The 21334-nt window shown below is 42.0% G+C and overlaps 1 protein-coding gene across 1 annotated transcript in view; it reads right to left on the bottom strand.

Moving 5' to 3' along the window:
* Positions 1–5699: 5699 nt before the first annotated feature.
* The window catches only part of ANO2 (anoctamin 2), a 309476-nt gene continuing 293841 nt past the window's right edge, over positions 5700–21334 (bottom strand). The window contains exons 22-26 of the mRNA XM_065411472.1: positions 16426–16578; positions 16266–16318; positions 14079–14260; positions 6770–6875; positions 5700–5981 (exon numbers count right to left, since the gene is read on the bottom strand). Of these exons, the coding sequence (XP_065267544.1) occupies positions 5700–5981; positions 6770–6875; positions 14079–14260; positions 16266–16318; positions 16426–16578 (776 nt within the window). The remainder of the gene's footprint in view (positions 5982–6769; positions 6876–14078; positions 14261–16265; positions 16319–16425; positions 16579–21334) is intronic.

Here is a 21334-nt window from a genome sequence, read left to right as displayed (position 1 = left end):
AAGCTATTACCTCACCCACCTTTTCTGTCCACTGTACTGAATGACATTGTTTAATGGGTCTGCCACTGGGACTGGCATTGCGTCTGATTGTATTTAACATCTCCATTGATGATATGGAAGAGGGCATAAAACAGCCTGTTAATTAAATATACAGATGATACTAAATTGGGAGGAGCTGATAAGACAGAGAAATACAGTAATGCAGAAGGCTAGAGATAGCTTAGAAATACGGTCAGCAAACATCTAAAGGAGGGTCTTTCTCCAAAAATGCTAGATACCAGAGTGTGGAGAAAAAGAATCTAAAGCACAAAGATACGGCTGGGAGCAGATAATCTCTGAGCAAGCCTGAAGGCAAAGCCGTGAGGGATAGTTTAACTGACCCACCTACCGAGACCCATTACCAAGCATGCACCCCAATGCAACTGACTGAATTTCACACTAGAGATGTGGCAGTCGTACCAGTTTTTGCAGTCTCACCTGCCGCAATACTGTGTCCTCCACAGGCTTCCCACAATGTTGTGGCAATAGATAAATGGAAGGCATTAAGCACTGTATAGTTTAGTAAATCTACCTACAAAGACAGAGCACAAACAAAACTGGTTTGTGTTTTACACACAAAAGAAAAAGGGGAGGACCACTCTGGGAATACAGAGACCATCTGTGCCTAATTAAAGGGTGAGACTACATAACAGTGACAGATGTTACATTATTGTATTCAGAAGAATTTATCGCTAACGGTGGGCATGTTGAATTGGACTTTTCCAAGCAATAATTTAACAAACATACTTCCACGTAGTTCTCTTATATTCTTTTACTAAATTTCACTGACTTTAGATGTCATGCAAGGTCAAAGTGCACAAGGATATATCTAGACAGCAACATTTTCCACATACTGGAAACACTGGACGGGGTAAAGACACCACGCCAAATTGTCACCTGCTTCTCTGCTGGCGGACAGGCTGAAAAGCTGATGGAACTTTACCCAGGAGGTGTGGCAGAGATAAGTGCTATTTCTGTAGCATCATTTCCCTCTTGGTAGCCCTTATGCAGGGTTGGGGACCAGCACTGTGGGTGGGTGGGAGGAATCTACCCACTCAGATCCTGAGGATTCTGCAACTAAATTACTGAGAAGTTCACAGAGCAACTCAGGAGCAGTGTGCAAAGGCAGAGGCAGCTTCTCCTCCAATCCTCGACTGGTTTAGTCTCCTGGTTAATTCCTGATGGCTGCTCCAAATTACACTGCTGTCAATAGCCCCAAAGAGAAATCATAGTAACTTGGCATGCCAGACAGCAGGGAAGTCCTGGACATGTCCCCCTTCACCTGGCTATATGCTTTCACGGACCACAGAGAGAATTAGTGGCAAGGGAACTGCTATGCTACTTGAGGATTCTCCTATAGAGGGGGGTATCCTCTGTGGCCAGCTATGTCTGCTTTAGGGCCAAACAGAGGGCACAACACACCCCTCTGTGTGTGCTCCTTTTTGTTTTTGCTTTTTGGTTAAAGGTGTAGATTCACATACACCTCTACCCCAATATAACGCGACCCGATATAACACCAATTCGGATATAACGCGGTAAAGCAGTGCTCCGGGGGGGGGGGGGGGGGCTGCACACTCCGGCGGATCAAAGCAAGTTCGATATAACGCGGTTTCACCTATAACGCAGTAAGAGTTTTTGGCTCCCGAGGACAGCGTTATATCGGGGTAGAGGTGTATTACTATACTCAGAGCTAAATTTATAGCATAAAATATACAGGCTGTGAAACACAACCAAGCTATTGCTGCATTTGTGGTCCTCAACTGTGTGATATTAACAGTGTGTTAACAAAGGGTTTGTCACATTTAATTTAGTTTTGCATTGACCAGCTGGATCAATACAGGATTCTATGAACATCGCCCTGCATGAACACTTAATTATTTGTTCCCATTGTTTGAAGTTTTAATTTTTTTTTAAACATTAAGCTTTCTTCAGAAGTCTCTGCTACATTTTTTTTTTTTTTTTTTTTTTGCACAGAGATTTGGATCATTTTCATTGCAATAGCAGGAAGTGACAATAGTATACAGGTTTTATTACCTCTTTCTGGTTCTACTCGCATTCCTGTCTTTTCTTCCCCAGAGGCAGCTTTCCATGTGCACCTCTTGAAACAGAATCATTCTGTACTTCAGAGACATGAGTTATGGTAAGGAGGCACTTTATGGGTAGACTTACACGTATCATACTGATAAAAAGGAATTAGATAAAGTCTTGCTTTGTGGGAAAGAGATAAGTTAGAAACTGGGAATAAATAAAGAACAAATCAGTGATCTACAATTACAGGAGTGGATGGGAAACTTTCCTAGGCAGTCTCAGGAAAAGCCAGAGGTTACCATGGGAATGCAATCATGTGTCTAATCCTTAGGGACTGCACCAAAGTTAAGTACCAAACCTGCAGGATTCCTGATGAATGAAACGTTCAGGTTCAAGATACAATAGAAACTGTATCACAGATAAAGACAGATGAGCTGTCAGCCCTGGTTGCAATATCAGCATAGTTCCAATCAGAATGTCTGCCTTATAGCTGCGATTGCTACCTTAATTCTTTCCCAGTCTTGTCTGGGTGAGGTATATAAGCCTCAGGAGAACTTTGAGAGGGTAAATGTATATCTGTGCATATATAGCTCTTATTGGAAAGGTTGAAATGCATTCTCTCTTTTAACCCAGACCACCTCTTTCAGTTGCTCAAGACTTTTTCAAATTCTACATAACAACCATGGCTAAATATATGTGGCATTGTGAAGGAATTGTTTCACCAATTTTTGAGTAGCCAAAAAGGGCACGCCCTAGCCACCACTTTGAAAAGTGACTAGTAATTTTGGGCACCCAACTTCAGTCACCTTAAGGAGGCCCAATTTCAGAAAGCACGTCCCAACTATGAACACTAGATTCCAATAAAGTGTTAACCGCTTTGGGCACCTAAAAATGGAGGCATCCAAAATCATTAGTCACTTTTAGAAAATCTTGGCCTATGTTCTCACACTCCAATAGTTCAGGAATAGATGATGAGATTTTGCTCAAACTTTTAGTTAAAAATAAAATTACTTCATCACTGAGAACAAGCATGGAACATTTCAGCCCTCAAAGATTCCCCGCCCCCTCTTCCCCCCATAAATTATAAGCATTTGAAAAGAGGGATTGTACTTAAAGCCATTACCTAACCTGAACTGTTAAACTTTAATTACTGCAAAACTGTAACAGTGTCCTTTTAAGGGGAGATTTTGAATTTATGGTATATTCTGGAGAACAGGTTTATTTACTGTAAAACAGTGAGATTCCCTTCTTTACAGTTTCTTCAGGCAGCATGGAGCACAGTCTGGCAGCTTAAGCCTCTGATGAATATTTATAAAATAATAGCGATATTGGTCAGATGAATGGGTTTAATCCAGCTATTGATTGATGGAATTGGTGTCACATGACCTATAAATCCCCTTTTAAACCCATTTCTGCATACACACTACCAAATATCTAAATGAGCAACATTAGCCCCAACATATTCAACTGGCCTGTATTCACGCTGTATGGCAAATCCAGTTTCTTCCTAATGGAGGCCTAACAATGTGATAAAAATTAATTGCGTTTCAATCAGCCACAGATGTAAATCCCAGGTGTAATACTCCAAACCCACAAAGCTACTATCAAAATACCACATAGTACAAATAACGGTAAACAGTGGACATTTATATTATTGTCAAATGTGAAGCCTTGGTAGGCCTTCTTGGAATCCTAGAGTTCTGGAAAGTGAAATAATACAATATTAATTCGTGACGAAGGATGGTCCAGCAGTTCTGCTGATAGCTTAAGAGTGAGGAGACCAAGCTTCAAGTCCCAACTGTTACAGATTTCCTGGGTGACACTGGGCAAGTCTCTTTGTGCCTAAGTTCCCACCTGTAAAATCAGGATAACAGCACTTCCCTCACAGGGGTTTTATGACAATAAATGTGTTAAAGATTTTAAGGGGCTCAGACACTATGTTGATGGGGGTAGATTATTTTAAATCAAAATGATCTTTTCCTGTAGTTTGCCTGCTTATCTCAGTAAACTGGAAACAGCAGATAGACATAGCCAGTAGTTTATATTCACGACATTGTGTGAAGAGATTTTCAAGTAAGGATGAGGTCAGATGCTATAATACTGCACATTCCTGCAACCTTAAAATGCATACCTGTCGGGCTGAGTGAATGTCATTGTGTTACAATGAGTCATTTTTTAAAAAGCAATTTTTCCTTCCTGATGGACAGGTGAAATTCAAAGACTCCAGGACTATATATGAAATTATCTTGGAGATTTAAACAAAAAATCCAGTCAGATCATAGAAATTTCTACGTTGCCCCATCTGAAAGAGCATGATCTTTCTTTGTTTCCAAAGCATTCTGTGCAGCAGTATATGTTAGGAGAGATTCCTCTACATGTGCTTTGAGTTGAGATAGATTCAGAAGGTCTATTAAAAGCAATACATTTTTTAAGAAAGTTTTATTCTTAATCCATAACAGAATAAAATTATTCATTAGGTGCATTTAGATAAAAACCTAATTAGTGAACCTGTTTTTCCTCTCTCAGTAGAATACAGTTATGCATAACAACATCTTGATTTACAGTAAATACACAACAGCAACTTTTTGTTATTTCCGGAGCAACATACATGAAGATATTGTCACGAGTTACAAGGCTTCATTCTACTTTCACTTATACCAGTTTTACACCAGTGTTGATATCAACAGAGTTACTTCAGATCGACACCAGTTGGAGTTGAAGTCCCAGTTTAAGTGAGAGGTGAATTAGGCCCAGAGTATTTTGCTCAGAACAACAAACAGCGATGTGCTTAGCTAGTTCTATCATCTTTACTTCTTTCAGATGCTTATGTTGTGATCTGTCTCTGCTTATTATTCAGGCTCCTGCTAAGCCAACAACTGTAGGCCAAAGTGCTCAGTAATCTTAATTTTTTTCTCTTCCTGCTATTTTGCGCCTTTAACCATAGCTCTGCATCGGGGGTGCTGTGGCGAGCCCCACTGCAGTAAGAGCACCAAGAGGCATTGTGCATCACGAAGGCACAATGATTCCTAGAGCCTCCAGGTGTGCAGAGAGAATGTGTTGATTGCTACATCGTTTGAAAGGATGCAAAGTTCAGCCCCCTCTGTGGCTGGCCAGCTCTGCTGAAACATGTGTGGTAGGATCTATTGCCCAAGACTCTTTGGAGTACATATTGCCCTAGGGGCATGTTAGCAGGTAGCAATCCTTGCACTCAGGAGAGTGCAGGGATTGGGATTGTGGCTGGTCTTGGCACCGAGAATGCAAGAGTGGGGAGGGCTCCCGATTACTGATATTATGGTAGCCCGAGGAGATCCTGCCATGGACCAGAACTCTACTGTGCAAGACGCTGTACTCTGCCCTCCCCATTTCCCATGCTTCTGTGCAAGGGCCAGCCACAGCCATAACCTGGCTCTTTAATTTGCATTGAATAACGCTGAAAGCGCTGCAGCCTGGATAGCGTATAAAATGTTATAGAGAAACTTACACCTGAAGTTTCTTGAGAAGTGACAGACTCCCTCCTCCACTCTCCCTGCCTATCAGTGCCTCCCTCCCTCGCTCCAGTTTCAGGATCACATCACACAGTAAGTATACAGGTATCGCACATGTTCCATGGTACATTTCCTCCCCCTAAGGAGTCATACTTCTGTGTGCTGTGAGCTAAAGGATGTAAAGCTGCCTCGCTGACTCCGGCTAAACTGGCAGAAGCTTGCCGCTCGGTTCCTTCGGCCCTTTGTCTCGCCTTTGTTTCGGTGCTTGTCACGCATGATAAAGCTTTCGATCAGTTTCAGCTTCTCATGCTCTTCCTTCAGGAAGAAATCAACAAGCATACTCTTCTCCTTTTTGATTTGTTCGCTGATGTCCTTGGGAATGTCAGGAATCATCCAGTCAACCAGCGCGCTGAGGAACATGACCAGGTTCTGCAAAAGAAAGAGCAATAGAGCATACAATGCTAGCTAGGCTGGAAGGGTCTGTAATACTCAAACAGGCTGTAACAGAATCAAACCTCAGCAACGGAATACTTAGAAATGCCCCATCAACCCAGTGGCATATTACCATTCAAACATGTCATGTTTAAGCTCTGTCTGAAATTAGGCACCTAAATAAGGCTCTGATTCAGGAAAATGTCCCAGTTCAAGAAATCACTTATGCATGTGCTTAACTCCCACTGAACAGAATGGATGAGTTAAATGCATATTTAAGCGTTGTCCTAAATATAAGGATAGACTTAAGCACATGCTTAAGTGTTTTGCTGAATTGGGGCTCAAGTGGCCCTGCAGGCTTATTCCACGCACATGTTCAAAGGTACTGAGCACCCAACGGCTTAGCTGGTAGAAACCAAAGCTCTCTATCCCAAGAGCAAGTATTGCATGGGCAGTAGCAATACAAGCATCCACCGCACATTGTCCCTCCATTGTGCTTCATTCGTGACCTGAAAAGACCACCTCTAGGTCCAACAAATCTCCATGCTCATTCCATCCTCAGTTTCTCTGCTAAGAAGGAGGTTTTTGTGAGGTGGATACTAGCGTTGTGCACAGATTAGAATCCTGAATCTCAAATGTTATGGATGCGCATGTGTAGCGGTACTGGTGGTGCCAGTGCCTGTAGTGTACAGGCAAGATGAACTGCATGCACCATACACATACATTAGCTTATCACAGGTGCTTTTGTGAGTGAAATTGTAATATGGTAAACTCAAAAGACTTACCTGAAATAGAATAACAAAAGCCAAGCGAGCAGATAAAACTGACCAGTACTGCTTAGAAAATTCATACGGATTTGGGGACCAAGGTGGTTCTCTGTAATCCTTGTACCTGCCAGTGAAGATAGCTTGGTTAGCGCACACTTTCCAGCAATTGCCACCTACAGATTACACTAATTGCTTTGATAAAACAACTTTGCAGCAGTTTAACTCTAGAGAATTGAATCCCCCGAGCATTAGGTACTTCATTCCACACTATTAGTTATAACTCCAGGATCCGATCTCAGTCACCATTGTAGACCTGGAATACCTCTATCGAATCCAACAGGGTTACTCTGGTTTTACACAGCTGTAACCAAGATTGGAACGTGGCCCTAATGGTGAAAATCTTCTAGTGTGGTTGGATTTCCTTTTGGAAAATAAAATATAGACCTGTTCTAGTCTTAAACTCACCTCAGAGCAGAGGGTCTGACATGCTGCAAATATATAATGAATAAAGATATACTGCAGTGTATTAAGATCAAAGAAGGCAATTAGTGGCTTGTGCAAAGATTGGTGTTCGAACCTGTTTTATTTATAACTATCATTAATATTTTGGAAGAGGAAGTAAACAAGATGTTACTAAAACTTGCAGATGCTACTAAACTGGGATGTTTTGCGAACATAAAAAAGGACAGATATCAGACAAAGAGTGGTAAGAAATTAAGGCAGGAAATAAAAATAATTTTGGAAAACTGCAAAGTAGCATAAATAAAACAAAACAGTTAAAGAGAAGATGAGATACAGATCTTGGAGGGACACCCTTTGAAAGCAGATACGGTGGGAAGAGCCTAAGGCTGACAGAGAACAGCAAGTTAGCACACATTTGCAACGTGACATGGCAGCAGAAAAGGACAGTGTGATTTGCAGCTGCATAAGCAAGGGCATGATGGAGCTGGGAGGTAATAGTTCTTCTGTAAACAGCTCAGATTAAAAACCACACCTGGAATACTGCACTGGGGACCTCAGGATGAAAAAAGACTATTGACAAATTGAATGCAATTCAGAGAAAAGCAAAAATGATCAGGGGCCTGTAGAGACTGACTTACCAGAAAATATTAAAGCACTGAATATATATTGCTCAATTATGGTATGTAACAACCAAGGTTGGACATTATAACTATCCACAAACTGCTGAAGGATATAAACACCTGAGGCCTGGTCTACACTGTGGGGGGAGTCGACCTAAGATATGCAACTTCAGCTATGAGTATAGCGTAGCTGAAGTCGACGTATCTTAGGTCGACTTACCTAGCATCCTCACGGCGTGGGGTCAACTGCCGCCGCTCCCCCATCAACTTCGCTTCCGCCTCTCGCCGCGGTGGAGTATAGGTGTCGACGGCAGAGCAATCGGGGATTGATTTATCACGTCTACACTAGACATGATAAATCAATCCCAGATAGATCGATCACTACCTGCCGATCCGGCGGGTAGTGTAGACGTACCCTAAATAATCCCTTTCAGTCTTAAAGGAACAAGAAGTGGCCAGTGTGGCTTTATAACAGACTGCCTCAAAGATCTGAAGGCAAAAAGGAATGTGTATTGGAAACAGAGAAGCCTGGAGGAAAGTAAACACAGATAGAAAGGGTCAGTTAAGGCTGGAAGAGAATGACAGAGTAAAAAAGGAAGCTGAATCAATGTTAGACATAGCGGTTAAGAGAAATAAAAAAGGGCCTTGTATAAATATATCAGTGGGCTAAAATGTAGTGGGCTTAAATGTAATCATAGAGTCATAGGAATGGACCACGACAGGTCCATCTTATCTAGACCATCCCTGACAGGTATTTGCTCTTAAAAATCTCCAATGATATAGATTCCACAATCTCCCTAGGCAATTATTACAGTGCTTAATTACCTTGACAGTTAGGAAGCTTTTCCTAATGTCCAACCTAAACTGCCATTGCTGCAATTTAAGCCCACTGCTTCTTTTCTTATCCTCAGAGGTTAACAGCAACAATTTACTTCCCTCCTCCTTGTATCAATCTTTTATGTACTTGAAAACCGTTATCATGTCCCCTCTAGGACTTCTCTTTTCCAGACTAAACAAACCCAATTTTTTCAATAAAAAGAACAGGAGTACTTGTGGCACCTTAGAGACTAACAAATTTATTAGAGCATAAGCTTTTGTGGGCTACAACCCACTTCTCGAAAGCTTATGCTCTAATAAATTTGTTAGTCTCTAAGGTGCCACAAGTACTCCTGTTCTTTTTGCGGATACAGTCTAACACGGCTGCTACTCTGAAACCTGTCAATTTTTTCAATGTTTCCTCATAGGTCATGCTTTCTAGTCCTTTCATTAGTTTTGTTGCTCTTCTCTGGACTTTCTCCAATTTGTCCACATCTTTCCTGAAACGCGGCACCCAGAACTGGACACAGTACTCCAGTTGAGGCCTAATTAGTGCTGAGTAGAGCGGAAGAATTACTTCTTGCTTACAACATTCCTGCTAATACATCCCAGGATGATGTATGCTTTTTTTGCAATAGTTTTATACTGTTAATATTCATATTTAGCTTGTGATCCACTATGACCCCAGATTCCTTTCCTCAGTACTCCTTCCTAGGCAGTCATTTCAAAACTGGATGTGCTATTCTATTTTTATTTTAAATTGGTCTTTGATAAGAAAAAATAAGGAAGAAATGAGTGAACAGTTGTGAGATAGTGATGGCTCTCATCAGTGTTTTGAAACTGTGGATCATAAAGCAGGTGAATATGGGAATAATTGGAAAAAATGGAAATCATACAGATCTGTGAGTCCAGATGATAAGGATACCAGGTCACTAGGGAAACAGCTCATTCAAAAAAAAAAAAAAAAAAAAGCTTCACAGGTCCAGTGCAAAAGGAAGCAGGTTTATGCTAAAAAAAAAATCCCTTTAAAGATTTGTATCTGCCTTCTTTCTCTTCTGAATGTGCATATGTGACCAGCATGTTTTCATGTACTCCATTATTGCGTGAGATTATAAAGGTTAAAAGGACTAGGGCAATAAAAATGACATATAACTTAACACAGTTTGCTTTTAATTTGCCTTTAGCAATAGCTACACAAATGTCCTTTTGCTCTGAAAAATCATTACAACTAATGATATGCAACCGATTAGCATCACAGCAATGTTTATTTGGAAGTCGTGCCAAAGAGTTCACAGCATTGCATAAAATGCTGCTCAAAATATTCAGAGAATTTATTCTGGATGTTCAGTGGGAGAATTTTCTAACTTGTTATGGTTATTTTTAAGATACCTTAATCTCTGGTAATGCCCGTAAGGAGCAAAATTCAATCTTATTGTAACTACATTTATCTCCAGAGGTCACAGAAATCTAAGAATAAGAGAGGTCAGCTTGTTCCCAACGTATTTGCCAGAAAAAGAAACAGTTTTTTTTTCTAGTAAAAGGGACACTGTTTGTAGCATGTCTCCTGGGTTTGGAGTTAGATATCCTATGTTTTATCACAATTAGTGTTCTAGCCAAAGCTGTGACTTTGATAAGATTTCACTGAGGCGGGTGATATTCAGAAATGACCAGCAAACTTGCTAATATCTTCCCATAGTATTTTCCTGATAATTAAAGGAAGAAAAATGTTCTCATTTGTTTCTCACTGAACCAACATCAGATTAGTCTGGTACAGAGTCAGACTTTTAACTTGGGTTTCTTGTTTTCAGTACAGGAGACACTTTCTGCTCAGAGGGAAGAATTGGAATGTACCTGACATGCAGCTCCAGACAATGAACTAGAATTGCATCTGCTATGGTTTTGCTCTGCTCTTTGTTTTGCAGCCCTATCAAGGCCATGTAAACCCAAGCAGTGCGTTTCATCGTTGCTGCCAGTGGACAATCTTCCAGGTAAATTAACAGTCATACACCAGACAATGAAGCTGTGAGCAAGTCCAAGTAACTGGAATCAACACCAAGACACCAGAGACACCACTGAAGTGAGATGGCCATGTCACAGGAATGACTGATGAGAGACTACCTAAAATAATAACGTATAGCCACCTTGGACAACAAAAATCGGGGGGATGGAGGAGGGGAGAAGGAATGCTTCACAGACACTTGGAGGACAATCTAAAAGCATGTAATAGTTCTGTATTGTGCTAGAGAGTTATTTGCTAGCAACATAGAGAAATGGAGGAGATCAGGGCACAAGGAGAAGAGCAATTTGGCAAAAGGAGGCCCAGAGCATAGCTTTAAGACAATTATATCTCGCCTGCCACAGACGAACAGGTGAGTAGAAGATAACACTGAGCAGAGTCCCCATCACCAGCAGTGCTTATTGGACGTGCCACACCATTGCTTCCCACAATGTCCCTATTAGCCACCGGAGGGTTTTTGCTCTTTCTACTGTCTCACAGACTTTAAGGCCAGAAGGGACCATCATGATCATCTAGTCTGACCTCCTGCACATTGCAGGCCACAGAACCTCACCCACCCATTCCTGTAATAGACCCCTAACCTCTGGCTGAGTTACTGATGTCCTCAAATCATGGTTTAAAGACTCCAAGTTACAGAGAATCCACCATTTACTTTAGTTTAAACCGGCAAGTGGCCTGTGCCCCATGTCCTTCCTCTGGGTTTCAGCGGCCTGCTTGTTACAAGTGCTGTCCACTCTCACAATGACTCAGTGCTCTCTCTTAGGGTACGTCTACACTACCCGCTGGATCGGCGGGTAGTGATCGATCTATTGGGGATCGATTTATCGCGTCTAGTGTAGACACGATGAATCGATCCCCGATTGCTCTGCCGTCGACTCCTGTACTCCACTGTGGCGAGAGGTGAAAGCAGAGTCGACGGGGGAGCGGCAGCAGTTGACCCCGCGCCGTGAGGATACGAGGTAAGTCGACCTAAGATACGTTGACTTCAGCTACGCTATTCTCGTAGCTGAAGTTGCGTATCTTAGGTCGATCCCCCACCCCCAGTGTAGACCAGGCCTTAGTCTGCTAATTGGGTGTTGCAGCCCTCATCGCAGGACATTTGCACTGTTCTGGCTTACCCACCCACCCTACCTACTACTCATATCTTGGAGCCTGACCATGTGGCCCTTACTCACTTGAGTAATCCTTACTCCGTGAAATCAATGGGATCACTTGTACGAGTAAAGATTATTCACATAGATCAGGATGGCAACATTGGATAACTGTTCACATTCCACACCAAACAATGACAACTTGGATTTCTCTTCATGAAAACAACTACTTTACACATGTGGGACACTCCCCATTGACTCTACAGCTAGCTAATTATTAGCCTTTTCTGTCATAACAAGAGCCACTTTTATAGCTTATATAAAAGACAGGAATACTTATATAGTTCAGTGGCCACCCTACAAAATGTCCAGTTGCATTAGATAGCTGTAATAATAGGTGTATTTACAATATTGCCTAGAAACTGCCTATAGTATGTATAGAGAAATGTAGGGATCACTGCAGCTAATAATGAGATATTTATCTAAGACAAAATTAGTTAACCGGTGTCAGGAATGGGAGGGTTTCTAACCAGGAAATACAGCATGATTTCTATGCTGACTCACAGTATTACATGCCAGCATCTCCGTGTTCCAGATAATCTACGGATTTATGAATATAAAACGATTAAAGTATAATGCTGACAAAGTTCATTGACATAGAATAGCTCAGCATTCATATTTTAAATATAATTAGATTTACTTATTCAAAATAGCCAGTATAATGCCATGCCCACAAGCTTTGGCAGCACCATAGTGGAGACGTGGGGCCAGATTCAGATCTCCCTTAATGGTAATGTTCATCAGAAATAACTTCACTGAAATCTATGGAGATACTGTGTTATAAAACTGGTCCAAAGGAGAACAGAATCAGCCCTCTGGGTCTGATGTCTAGTTTTGGTATCTAAGTCCCCATTTCAGCTATGGTTGGAAATAACAGGCAACACCTTCAGCCGTAGTGACTTAGGGGCTGTGGCAAATGTGGAGGGCCCTGTAATAAGTTTTACTGAGGTGCTGTTTTTGGTGTGAATGGTTTGCTTTAATTGCTCCTCACTAGGGGCTTGTCTGAGATAAGTCAGGCAGAGGGGGCTCAAGTGGTCCCTTATCGGCTTCTATTAAAGGGAATGCTAAAGGACATTGCCAGAACTACTAGCTCTGCTGATTCTGGCTCAGTTCCCCTCTGAGCCTATGGAACTGGTTTGACCAGGAGGGGACAAAACCCACAAGCAATGAAGACATCTGGGGTGTGAGGAGGAACTTAGAACTCTCATGGGATATAAAAGGACATTCTCTTAGGGATGCACGGGGGAACCAGATTGAAAAGACACTCAAGCAGCAACCCGTTGACATGTCTGGAGAAGCTAGGCCTGCCTAATTCCCAACTAAGATGGTGGGACTTGAGGTAAAATAGACATGAATGTAGGCTGTTTGTGTTTTTACATCCCTTTTTCTGTAATGCTTTGTTCCAGCTTCCAAATAAAAGTACTTTGTTCTAACAAGGCTGTTGGTCCCCATCACTGGTCACAGGTTCCTGAAGGGAGGAAATAGGGTTCCCTAAACCCTGTCAGACTTGCAGGGCAATACCAATTGGTACTGAAGCTTGATCCTAGTTTGAGAGTGGAAGAACTGAGTGATTCCCTTTGATACAGGTAAGGGCAAGAGGCCCAAGACCTAAACTGGGTGCTCTTGGACAGACCAGAAAGGGGACAGAAATGCAGCTAGCCCCATAACTGGGGCTGGTGTTAATGACCGCCACTAGGGGTGTTCTTCCAAAGACAACTACATACTGCCTCACAAGCCTCCAAACTTTGGCTTTCTGCTCGGCTTAAGGGACAACAGACTAAATACTGTTGATAGGTTCTGAAGGGAATTCCCCCTAGTGTTCCTTGTCAGAAAACATGGTATTAAAGCGAGTGACCATGAGAAAGGTGTGGGTTTTCAAGCAGGGGAAAGCGTGGGGAAAACGGGACCCCGTAAGGGAGGAAATGTTGTTCTAATTAGAGGGAGTGTGTTTTTAAGGTGTGATCTTGCTTCCATTCTTATCTATGAGAGTTTTGTCCTTGATGTCAGTAGGAAAAGAATTGAGGTCTAGGTTTTTATGTTCAGCAGAAGTCTTGGATGAAGCTGTTCATTCTATGCATGGAGGCACCACTGGATTTTGCATCTACATATTCTAAAAACCATATCTGAATTAACTAAGAAGATCATAGTTTAAAAGAACAGAAAAGCTTCTCAGGTCTAACTCAGAGAAGAAACACTTTTATCTAACATGTGACTGAAACAATTGACTTTACCTCCACAAAGTGTCGTTAGAGCTACTTTACCTGCAGAATATAACTTCCTGTTCAAACTGTGAGATGTCTGGCTGTGTTCCAGCCTTGAGATGACTAACATTGAAGTATGAGAGGGTGTGATTGATGAAGCCATGCATGGTTCCATTTTGACTGTATGCATATTGATACACAAGGCGTGGAATGAAATCAGATGTGACAGAGATTACAAAAGCCTGGGAGACAAAAAATAACCCAGTGAATCTACAGATGATGTGTTTTGGATTAATTGAATTCAGGTTATAGTTTTCATGTTCAAATAAATATAGAATAATGATGATCAGTTTTGCAACCTCACAAGTGAGAGAGGACTTGCCAGACACAGCAAAGAATAAGTGTTTTTAAACTACATTAGCCTGCTGTCTCTCTCTCCAGGCAGAGGAAACTCGTGGGATTGTGGGCGGCACATGGGTTTACGTGCCCTGCCAGATTTCTGCCAAGGTTTATACTTTTTTTCCCTTTTTTTTTGGCAGGGAGTGGATTCAAAATTGTACTCTCCCCCCCTTCCAACTCCCCCCCCCCCAAACTATCAACAGTTATGTGTCGCCTCTGTCTCCAGGGAAAGTATATAGCTAGGCAGGTGGGACATTTTTAAGAGCAAAGAGTAATTACAACAATTGCCTCATATATACTGGTCTTAATCCTGCCCCCATTGATATCAATGGGAGTTTTACCACTGACTACAAAGAGTGCAGGAGCAGGACCATAGCATATATAACAGCCGGATCCTGAGCTGGTATAAATCGGTGTAGCTCCACTGATTTCACTGGAGCTATGCCAACTTATACCAGCTGAGGTGTGGCCCATAAAAGACAAATTCTCGGTTCCCTTGCTCCATTCTAAATCTGGAGTAGCTCCACGAAGTCAACGGAGTTTACTCTGGTGTCAAACGGATATGAGATCAGAATTAGCCCCAGAAGCATTTAGAATGTGCAAATAATAGTTAACTGAGTGCCATATTCTGCCACCCTACTCTGTGAGTAGTCCCACTGAAAAAATGATACTTGAGTAAAGATGATAGAATCTGGACCTAAATATTTTTTAAACTCAAGTATGCACATTTTCACTTTCCAGCTACCGACAACAGAGGGGCAGCATACCTGGTGTTTTAATTAAAGCACTTGGAGAATACAAGCAACTAGAGTATGTCTGAAAATGTAAATAACTATAGGGCCTGATCCTGCAACGTGCACTTAGGTATAACTGAGGGAGGTAGCGTGGTTCTGCTGATATGGCTTAGCACTGGGAGTGAGAGATCTGCATTCTATTCCTGGCTCTGCCACTTGGGCAAATCACATCATTTCTTTGCACATCAGTTTCCTCATCTGTGATGATATCCATTTTCCTTTCTAACGTGCTTTGAGATCTATGGTGGAAAAGTACTGGGTATTATTATGATTAAACCCCAGGGGCCTGATTCTCATGTATACTAAGACCTTGTCTACATGGGAAAGGTTTACAGTATAACCTAAGGTGTGAATTTAAACCAATATAGTTATAAACAGCATAACACCCCCCCCCCCCAAGCAGACACTCTTTTTCTGGTATGGGTGACCTTTTTCAGTCTAACATATGTTGCTTGAGAAGGGGTTTAAGGTACACCAAAAAATGCCACTCTTATATTGGAATCAGAGTGTCTACTTAAGAGGTCGTACTGGTATAACTATACATGTATAACAATATCTGCATAACTGGCAAAACTTTTTCTTTGAGATAAGGCCCTAGGCTCCTTTACACTGCTCAAGTAAATTACATTCACACTGACTTCATCCAAACCTATATTTACACTGCCAGAGGACGTAAATGTGTCTAAGCATTATAATACCTAGTTCTCATACAGCATTTTCATAAATGAGACTTAGTCCTCTATTGGTGTGCTTGGAATTTTGCCTGACTAATAATTGCAGGATCCGGCCCATTAATGTGTGATTCCTGTATAAATTAATCTTCATGTCCCACAAAACATAATAATTCAGAAACAGAGATGAGTAAATGTACATGTCTCATGTAATTCTGATTCTATGTAACATTACATGATGTTTTAAACCCAAGGAGTAGCAAATTGGGTAACTTAGTTTTTTATTCTATTTTATGGCAATTGAAGAAAGTAGGCATTGCTCAAAATTTAAATTAGGCTTAAGGGGAAAAAATAAGCTCATAAAGTCATAATCAAATACTTACATTAATGATAACTGAAAACTTTCCAATACCACTCAGAATGTTATACCAAATTCCTGTAAGAGAGTTAATAGCAAAGCTTTGTTACAGGATTAATCTTAATTTCCTCTTTCGAGGTGAATTCCAGGTGTTACCATCATTGCAATGATTCTTCATTACGTACCTATATCTTTTTCTCTCACTGTGTCTGGCCTCCTTAACTCAGAAACAAACTTTTTTGCATCCAGACGAACTTCTATGATGTTGTTGAGAAGGGCAAACACCGGAGCCAGAGGGAAGGAGGCAACGAAGAGCGTGACAAAGCCAAACTGGATAACTAGAAGAGAGAGACGTATTGTTCTGAGAGAAGCTTTGTACTGGCATATTAAATATATGTCTGCAGGAAATCAGCTGCTGAGATTTGTATGTTACAGGAAATATAAAATTCCATTTCAAACATTTCTGTCCTGTTGTTAAACAGTACAACAAACAAGGTGAGGCTATGAAAGAAAGAAGGGCTTGTCACTGTGTTTTTATAATGGTTCTAATATTGCTCCTGGTCTCCAATGTGCATACGTGGGCCAGAGTAAATATTAGTCTAATGAAGGAAAAGTAGCAATGCATGCTATTTTCCTTTTAAATACAATTATCTTGAATGAGGCCGTTATCCCTCCCACTGTTTGTTTGTAGAGGAGAAGTAATGCATATAAATAGGGAGGGGAAATCCATGAGGCAACATCCCCTATTCCCAAGACCCTTCGGAAGACTGTCTGGGCAAACTACCTGCTGTAGGTGTTTGGGCTCCGGGGTGAAACTATGGTATGGCCACTCTCTGTGGCATCATCCCCCTCCATACCTTGGGGCATTCTGGTGCAATTCCCAGTAGAAGCCAATGCTGTTCATCGCATCATAACATTTTGCATTCCTGCTTCAGGAAGTAACAGCAGCCTAACATGGAGGGCCTGACCCTGCCTTAAGGGAACATAACATGGAGGGCCTGACCCTGCCCTAAGCATAGAAGCCCTAAAATTTCTACAGATCCAAGAATATCTGTGGCATTGAAGGGCCACAATCCTGATTTCTTCCAGGAATACTCTTTTACCCGGAGGGGATGTTGCCTCTTGTACAGCACCTAGAACAGTGCGGGCTTGGTCTATCACTGGAGCCCTGGGCACAGGGTCATCCCTAGGGAGGTGCGTGGCCCAGGGTGAAAATGACGTATTCATCTCTTCCAGGACCAACTGCACCGGCGAACCGCACCAGCCCATGGGGCCCCCCAAAAAGCGGGGCCTGGAGCAGTCGCTCTGATTCGCCCTACCCAAGGGACAGCTCTGCCTAGGCACTACCACAATACAAGCAAACAATACCTCAAGAGTTTTCACTCTTGGCATTTCCTGAATTGTTTATGCCCTTCCCATGGGGGTAGGGATGATCTGGATGTAAGTAAGAAGCTTTATTCTGCAGACAACTTAGACACCAATTTTCAGATCCTCTCCCTGCAAAGTGGAATTTAGCAGAATGAATGTATTTTTCCAAAGTCCCCCAATGTTTCAAAGATAGTTAAGACCATGAACAGTGCACATTGGGCCCAATGTTGCAAGGTGCTGAGTGTCCTTAATTGCTATTGCCTTCAAAAGCAGCAGAGGACAGTCAGCTTGCAGGATCAGGTCCATTTTGAGCCCATTTTGAGAGGTGTTGAGCCAGCACCTGAGGAATGATCACCTCCTTATGCTGTAGGTGCTGACCAGCTGCCAAGAAGCCCTAAGCACCATTGTCTCCCAATGAAGACGCAGGACTTGATAATGCTGTCACCACACAAGACTGGTCCTCTCTTTGTAAAATGTAACACAGAACATTATTTTAATATAAAGATGAGCTCTTATTTCCCAAAGAAGGTAGCACAGGGTGGCATAAGGAGAGACTGGCTGAAAGGCATATTGCACAGCTGCAATGGAGATAGCCACAACTAAATTAAACTAATGAATTGTTATATAAATAGTGCTACAAATAGGATTTGAGTGGACTGCAGTGATATGCATTGTGGCTTCTTTGTAAACAGCATATAAGGTCCCTGTACAAGCTCGCAGTCCATTACAGCAGATATCCTTTGCACTTTTGGAGGAGAGAAAAAAAATGGAAAAGAAAACTAATCCTAGCATAGCAGGACTACTCAACTGTTTTCCTTAGAATAATTTCCTTTGGCACTGTTGTCACAGCCCACAGCCAACTGATAAAACAGCTTTCCCCAGGATCTCTTTTGTATCCAGCTTATTTTTTGTGTACCTATTTCAAGTCTCATTATGGTCCCCCCATCTCCTCTCCCAGTGACAATATATTTGCACAACAAAGCATTATCTCCATGATAATTGTGGCCTTGGTTTGCCATTTTCAATGGTTTGCTTTAGGGATAAAGGTTATATCATCCTAACATAGCATGATGGGAGCTATTTCAACATACAAGAATATCTTACCCTCTAAATTATAGTTTGCTGAATATTTTATGTTCGAATCAGGAAAAGGAAGTAAGGAAATAAAAACAGATGTTAGAGAAGTATCTCAAAAACCTTTGAAATGCTTAGAAAAATATATAGCACCAAAATGTGCTTTATTTGTTCTGAAGTGAAGTTAGCAGGGCTAGAGCTGAGTGGAATCAGTAAAAAAGTCTTTGCAGTGATTTGTCTGAGTATAAACCACAAATACTTCCTGTGATATTATTTGCAACCATTTTAATTCATTTCCTAGGAACATCTGCATGAATGATGTTTTAGTTCATAAAAGAACATTCAAGGTACACAAACATCTTCTGGATGATTATGTAAACATGCCTTCATACAAAGATCCATGCCAGAAATGTTTGTGTGGTCATGTTGAAATCGCTGTATTTCCTTCCTTTTATTTTTAAATTAACGTTTCAATGATCCAAACAAGTAGCAGAAACACTACCATGTGACTTAGGTTTTTTCTACACTGCCCTGCAGGTCCAACTATGGGGGTGTGAATAGCAGCGTGCAGCAAAGTGCTGTGCTTTAACTCCCCCCTGTGGACGCTGTGGGCACAATGTAAAGGTTCCTAGATCACACTAATGTAGTCCTGTGAGGGGGGAGTTATACCACAACACTTTGCTGTGCACTGTTGTTCATACCCCCCTGTAATCCGAACTCTGGGGTGGTGTAGACATAGCCTTAGATGATCAGTCATTTGTCACGAAAAGCAAAACATTCCATGATACAGTCAAAACAAATAGTTTGTGCATGATCCAGGCACTGAAATGTGTTTGTTTAAACTATCGGGGGAGTACTGATGAATAACAAGTCGATTACTAAAGCTTAAAGTCTGTGCACTTTTATTTGAGGACGTAAAAAGAGGCTAAATTCACTGAGAGTTCAGTTCTGCTTCCTTAGGCACGTTTAGTAGCACTAACACAGCTACCCCCATCCAATTCAATGTGAGTAAATGCATGAGTACTAGCTACTCCACCTAAGTAAGGGACACAGAATCAGGCCCAAAATAAAATCATTCATTGTAACTAGTTCAGTCACACACACACACACACATTGAGTAGACCCCATTTATTTCAATGGCATAATCAGACTCAAAGGAAGCTAACTGTTCATGATTCTGCCACCCTTATTCACAACCCTCAGGTAGTCCACTGGATTTCAGAGGGATTTCTCATGAAGTGTTACTAAAAGTGAACAAGGATGGCCAAATCAGTCCCATTCTGAGTGACATTCCAAGTACTCTTAGAGAAACGGTAGCCTTGAAATATACAACCACAAGCTTGGCAGGGAAATCTAAGGGGAAAGTACAGTTCACTTCTCTGTGGCAATAATGTATACAACATGCCTACACATAACATGCCGAGATGACACTTTAAAATCCAACCTCAATATAGAGATTATAGAAAAATGTGGGCCTCTCTTTAGTGATGTGTCTTTTGTTGGTGCCTCAGACATATTCTTTTTGATGGATTTTCCTGCTTGAGGGGAAATTCTTCCAAACCTCCAGAATGCATGGCCCCATCGCCCTTCCCATTCCACACCCTTCCCTGTTCACAGATCCCTTCCCTGTTCACAGATCCCTGGAGGTGTGTACAGCCCTCTGCATGATTACAAAGGACACAGCTAACTCTGCCTTTCTCTACGGGTGGGGAAAGATTCATGCACTGAAGGTTCCCTGAATACACACATCTTTAGGACATGCTCTGGCCCTGAGTAAGGACCTGAGGATTTGCCCAAACTGGAATTTAAAATGTAGGTGGTAGTGAAATAGCCAGTGTAGTAAGATGAGGCCCTGAAACATAAACTCTTGTGTCAGGGGCCCAGTCTGAGGCCTGAAGCCTGAACCAAAGTACTTCCAGGCATTGCTAAGCAAAAGCTGGGCTGTGAGCCAGAGGCAGGCCTCACTCACAGAAGTTGGCGAGAAGAGGGTTGTTAGAAGGAGGTGCATTCACATATCATAGAATCATAGAATATCAGGGTTGGAAGGGACCTCAGGAGGTCATCTAGTCCAACCCCCTGCTCAAAGCAGGACCAACCCCAACTAAATCATCCCAGCCAGGGCTTTGTCAAGCCTGAACTTAAAAACCTCCAAGGAAGGAGATTCCACCACCTCCCTAGGTAATGCATTCCAGGGCTTCACCACCCTCCTAGTGAAATAGTGTTTCCTAATATCCAACCTAGACCTCCCCCACTGCAACTTGAGACCATTGCTCCTTGTTCTGTCATCTGCCACCACTGAGAACAGCCGAGCTCCATCCTCTTTGGAACCCCCCTTGAGGTAGTTGAAAGCAGCTATCAAATCCCCCCTCATTCTTCTCTTCTGGAGACTAAAGAATCCCAGTTCCCTCAGCCTCTCCTCATAAGTCATGTGCTCCAGACCCCTAATCATTTTTGTTGCCCTCCACTGGACTCTTTCCAATTTTTCCACATCCTTCTTGTAGTGTGGGGCCCAAAACTGGACACAATACTCCAGATGAGGCCTCACCAATGTCGAATAAAGGGGAATGATCACGTCCCTCGATCTGCTGGCAATGCCCCTACTTATACAGCCCAAAATGTCGTTAGCCTTCTTGGCAACAAGAGCACACTGTT

This window comes from Emys orbicularis, chromosome 1, assembly GCF_028017835.1.
Source record: "Emys orbicularis isolate rEmyOrb1 chromosome 1, rEmyOrb1.hap1, whole genome shotgun sequence".
Classification (NCBI taxonomy): Eukaryota; Metazoa; Chordata; order Testudines; family Emydidae; genus Emys; species Emys orbicularis.
Note: the sequence above shows the minus strand (reverse complement) of the source record. Positions and strands in the feature narration are given on the sequence as shown.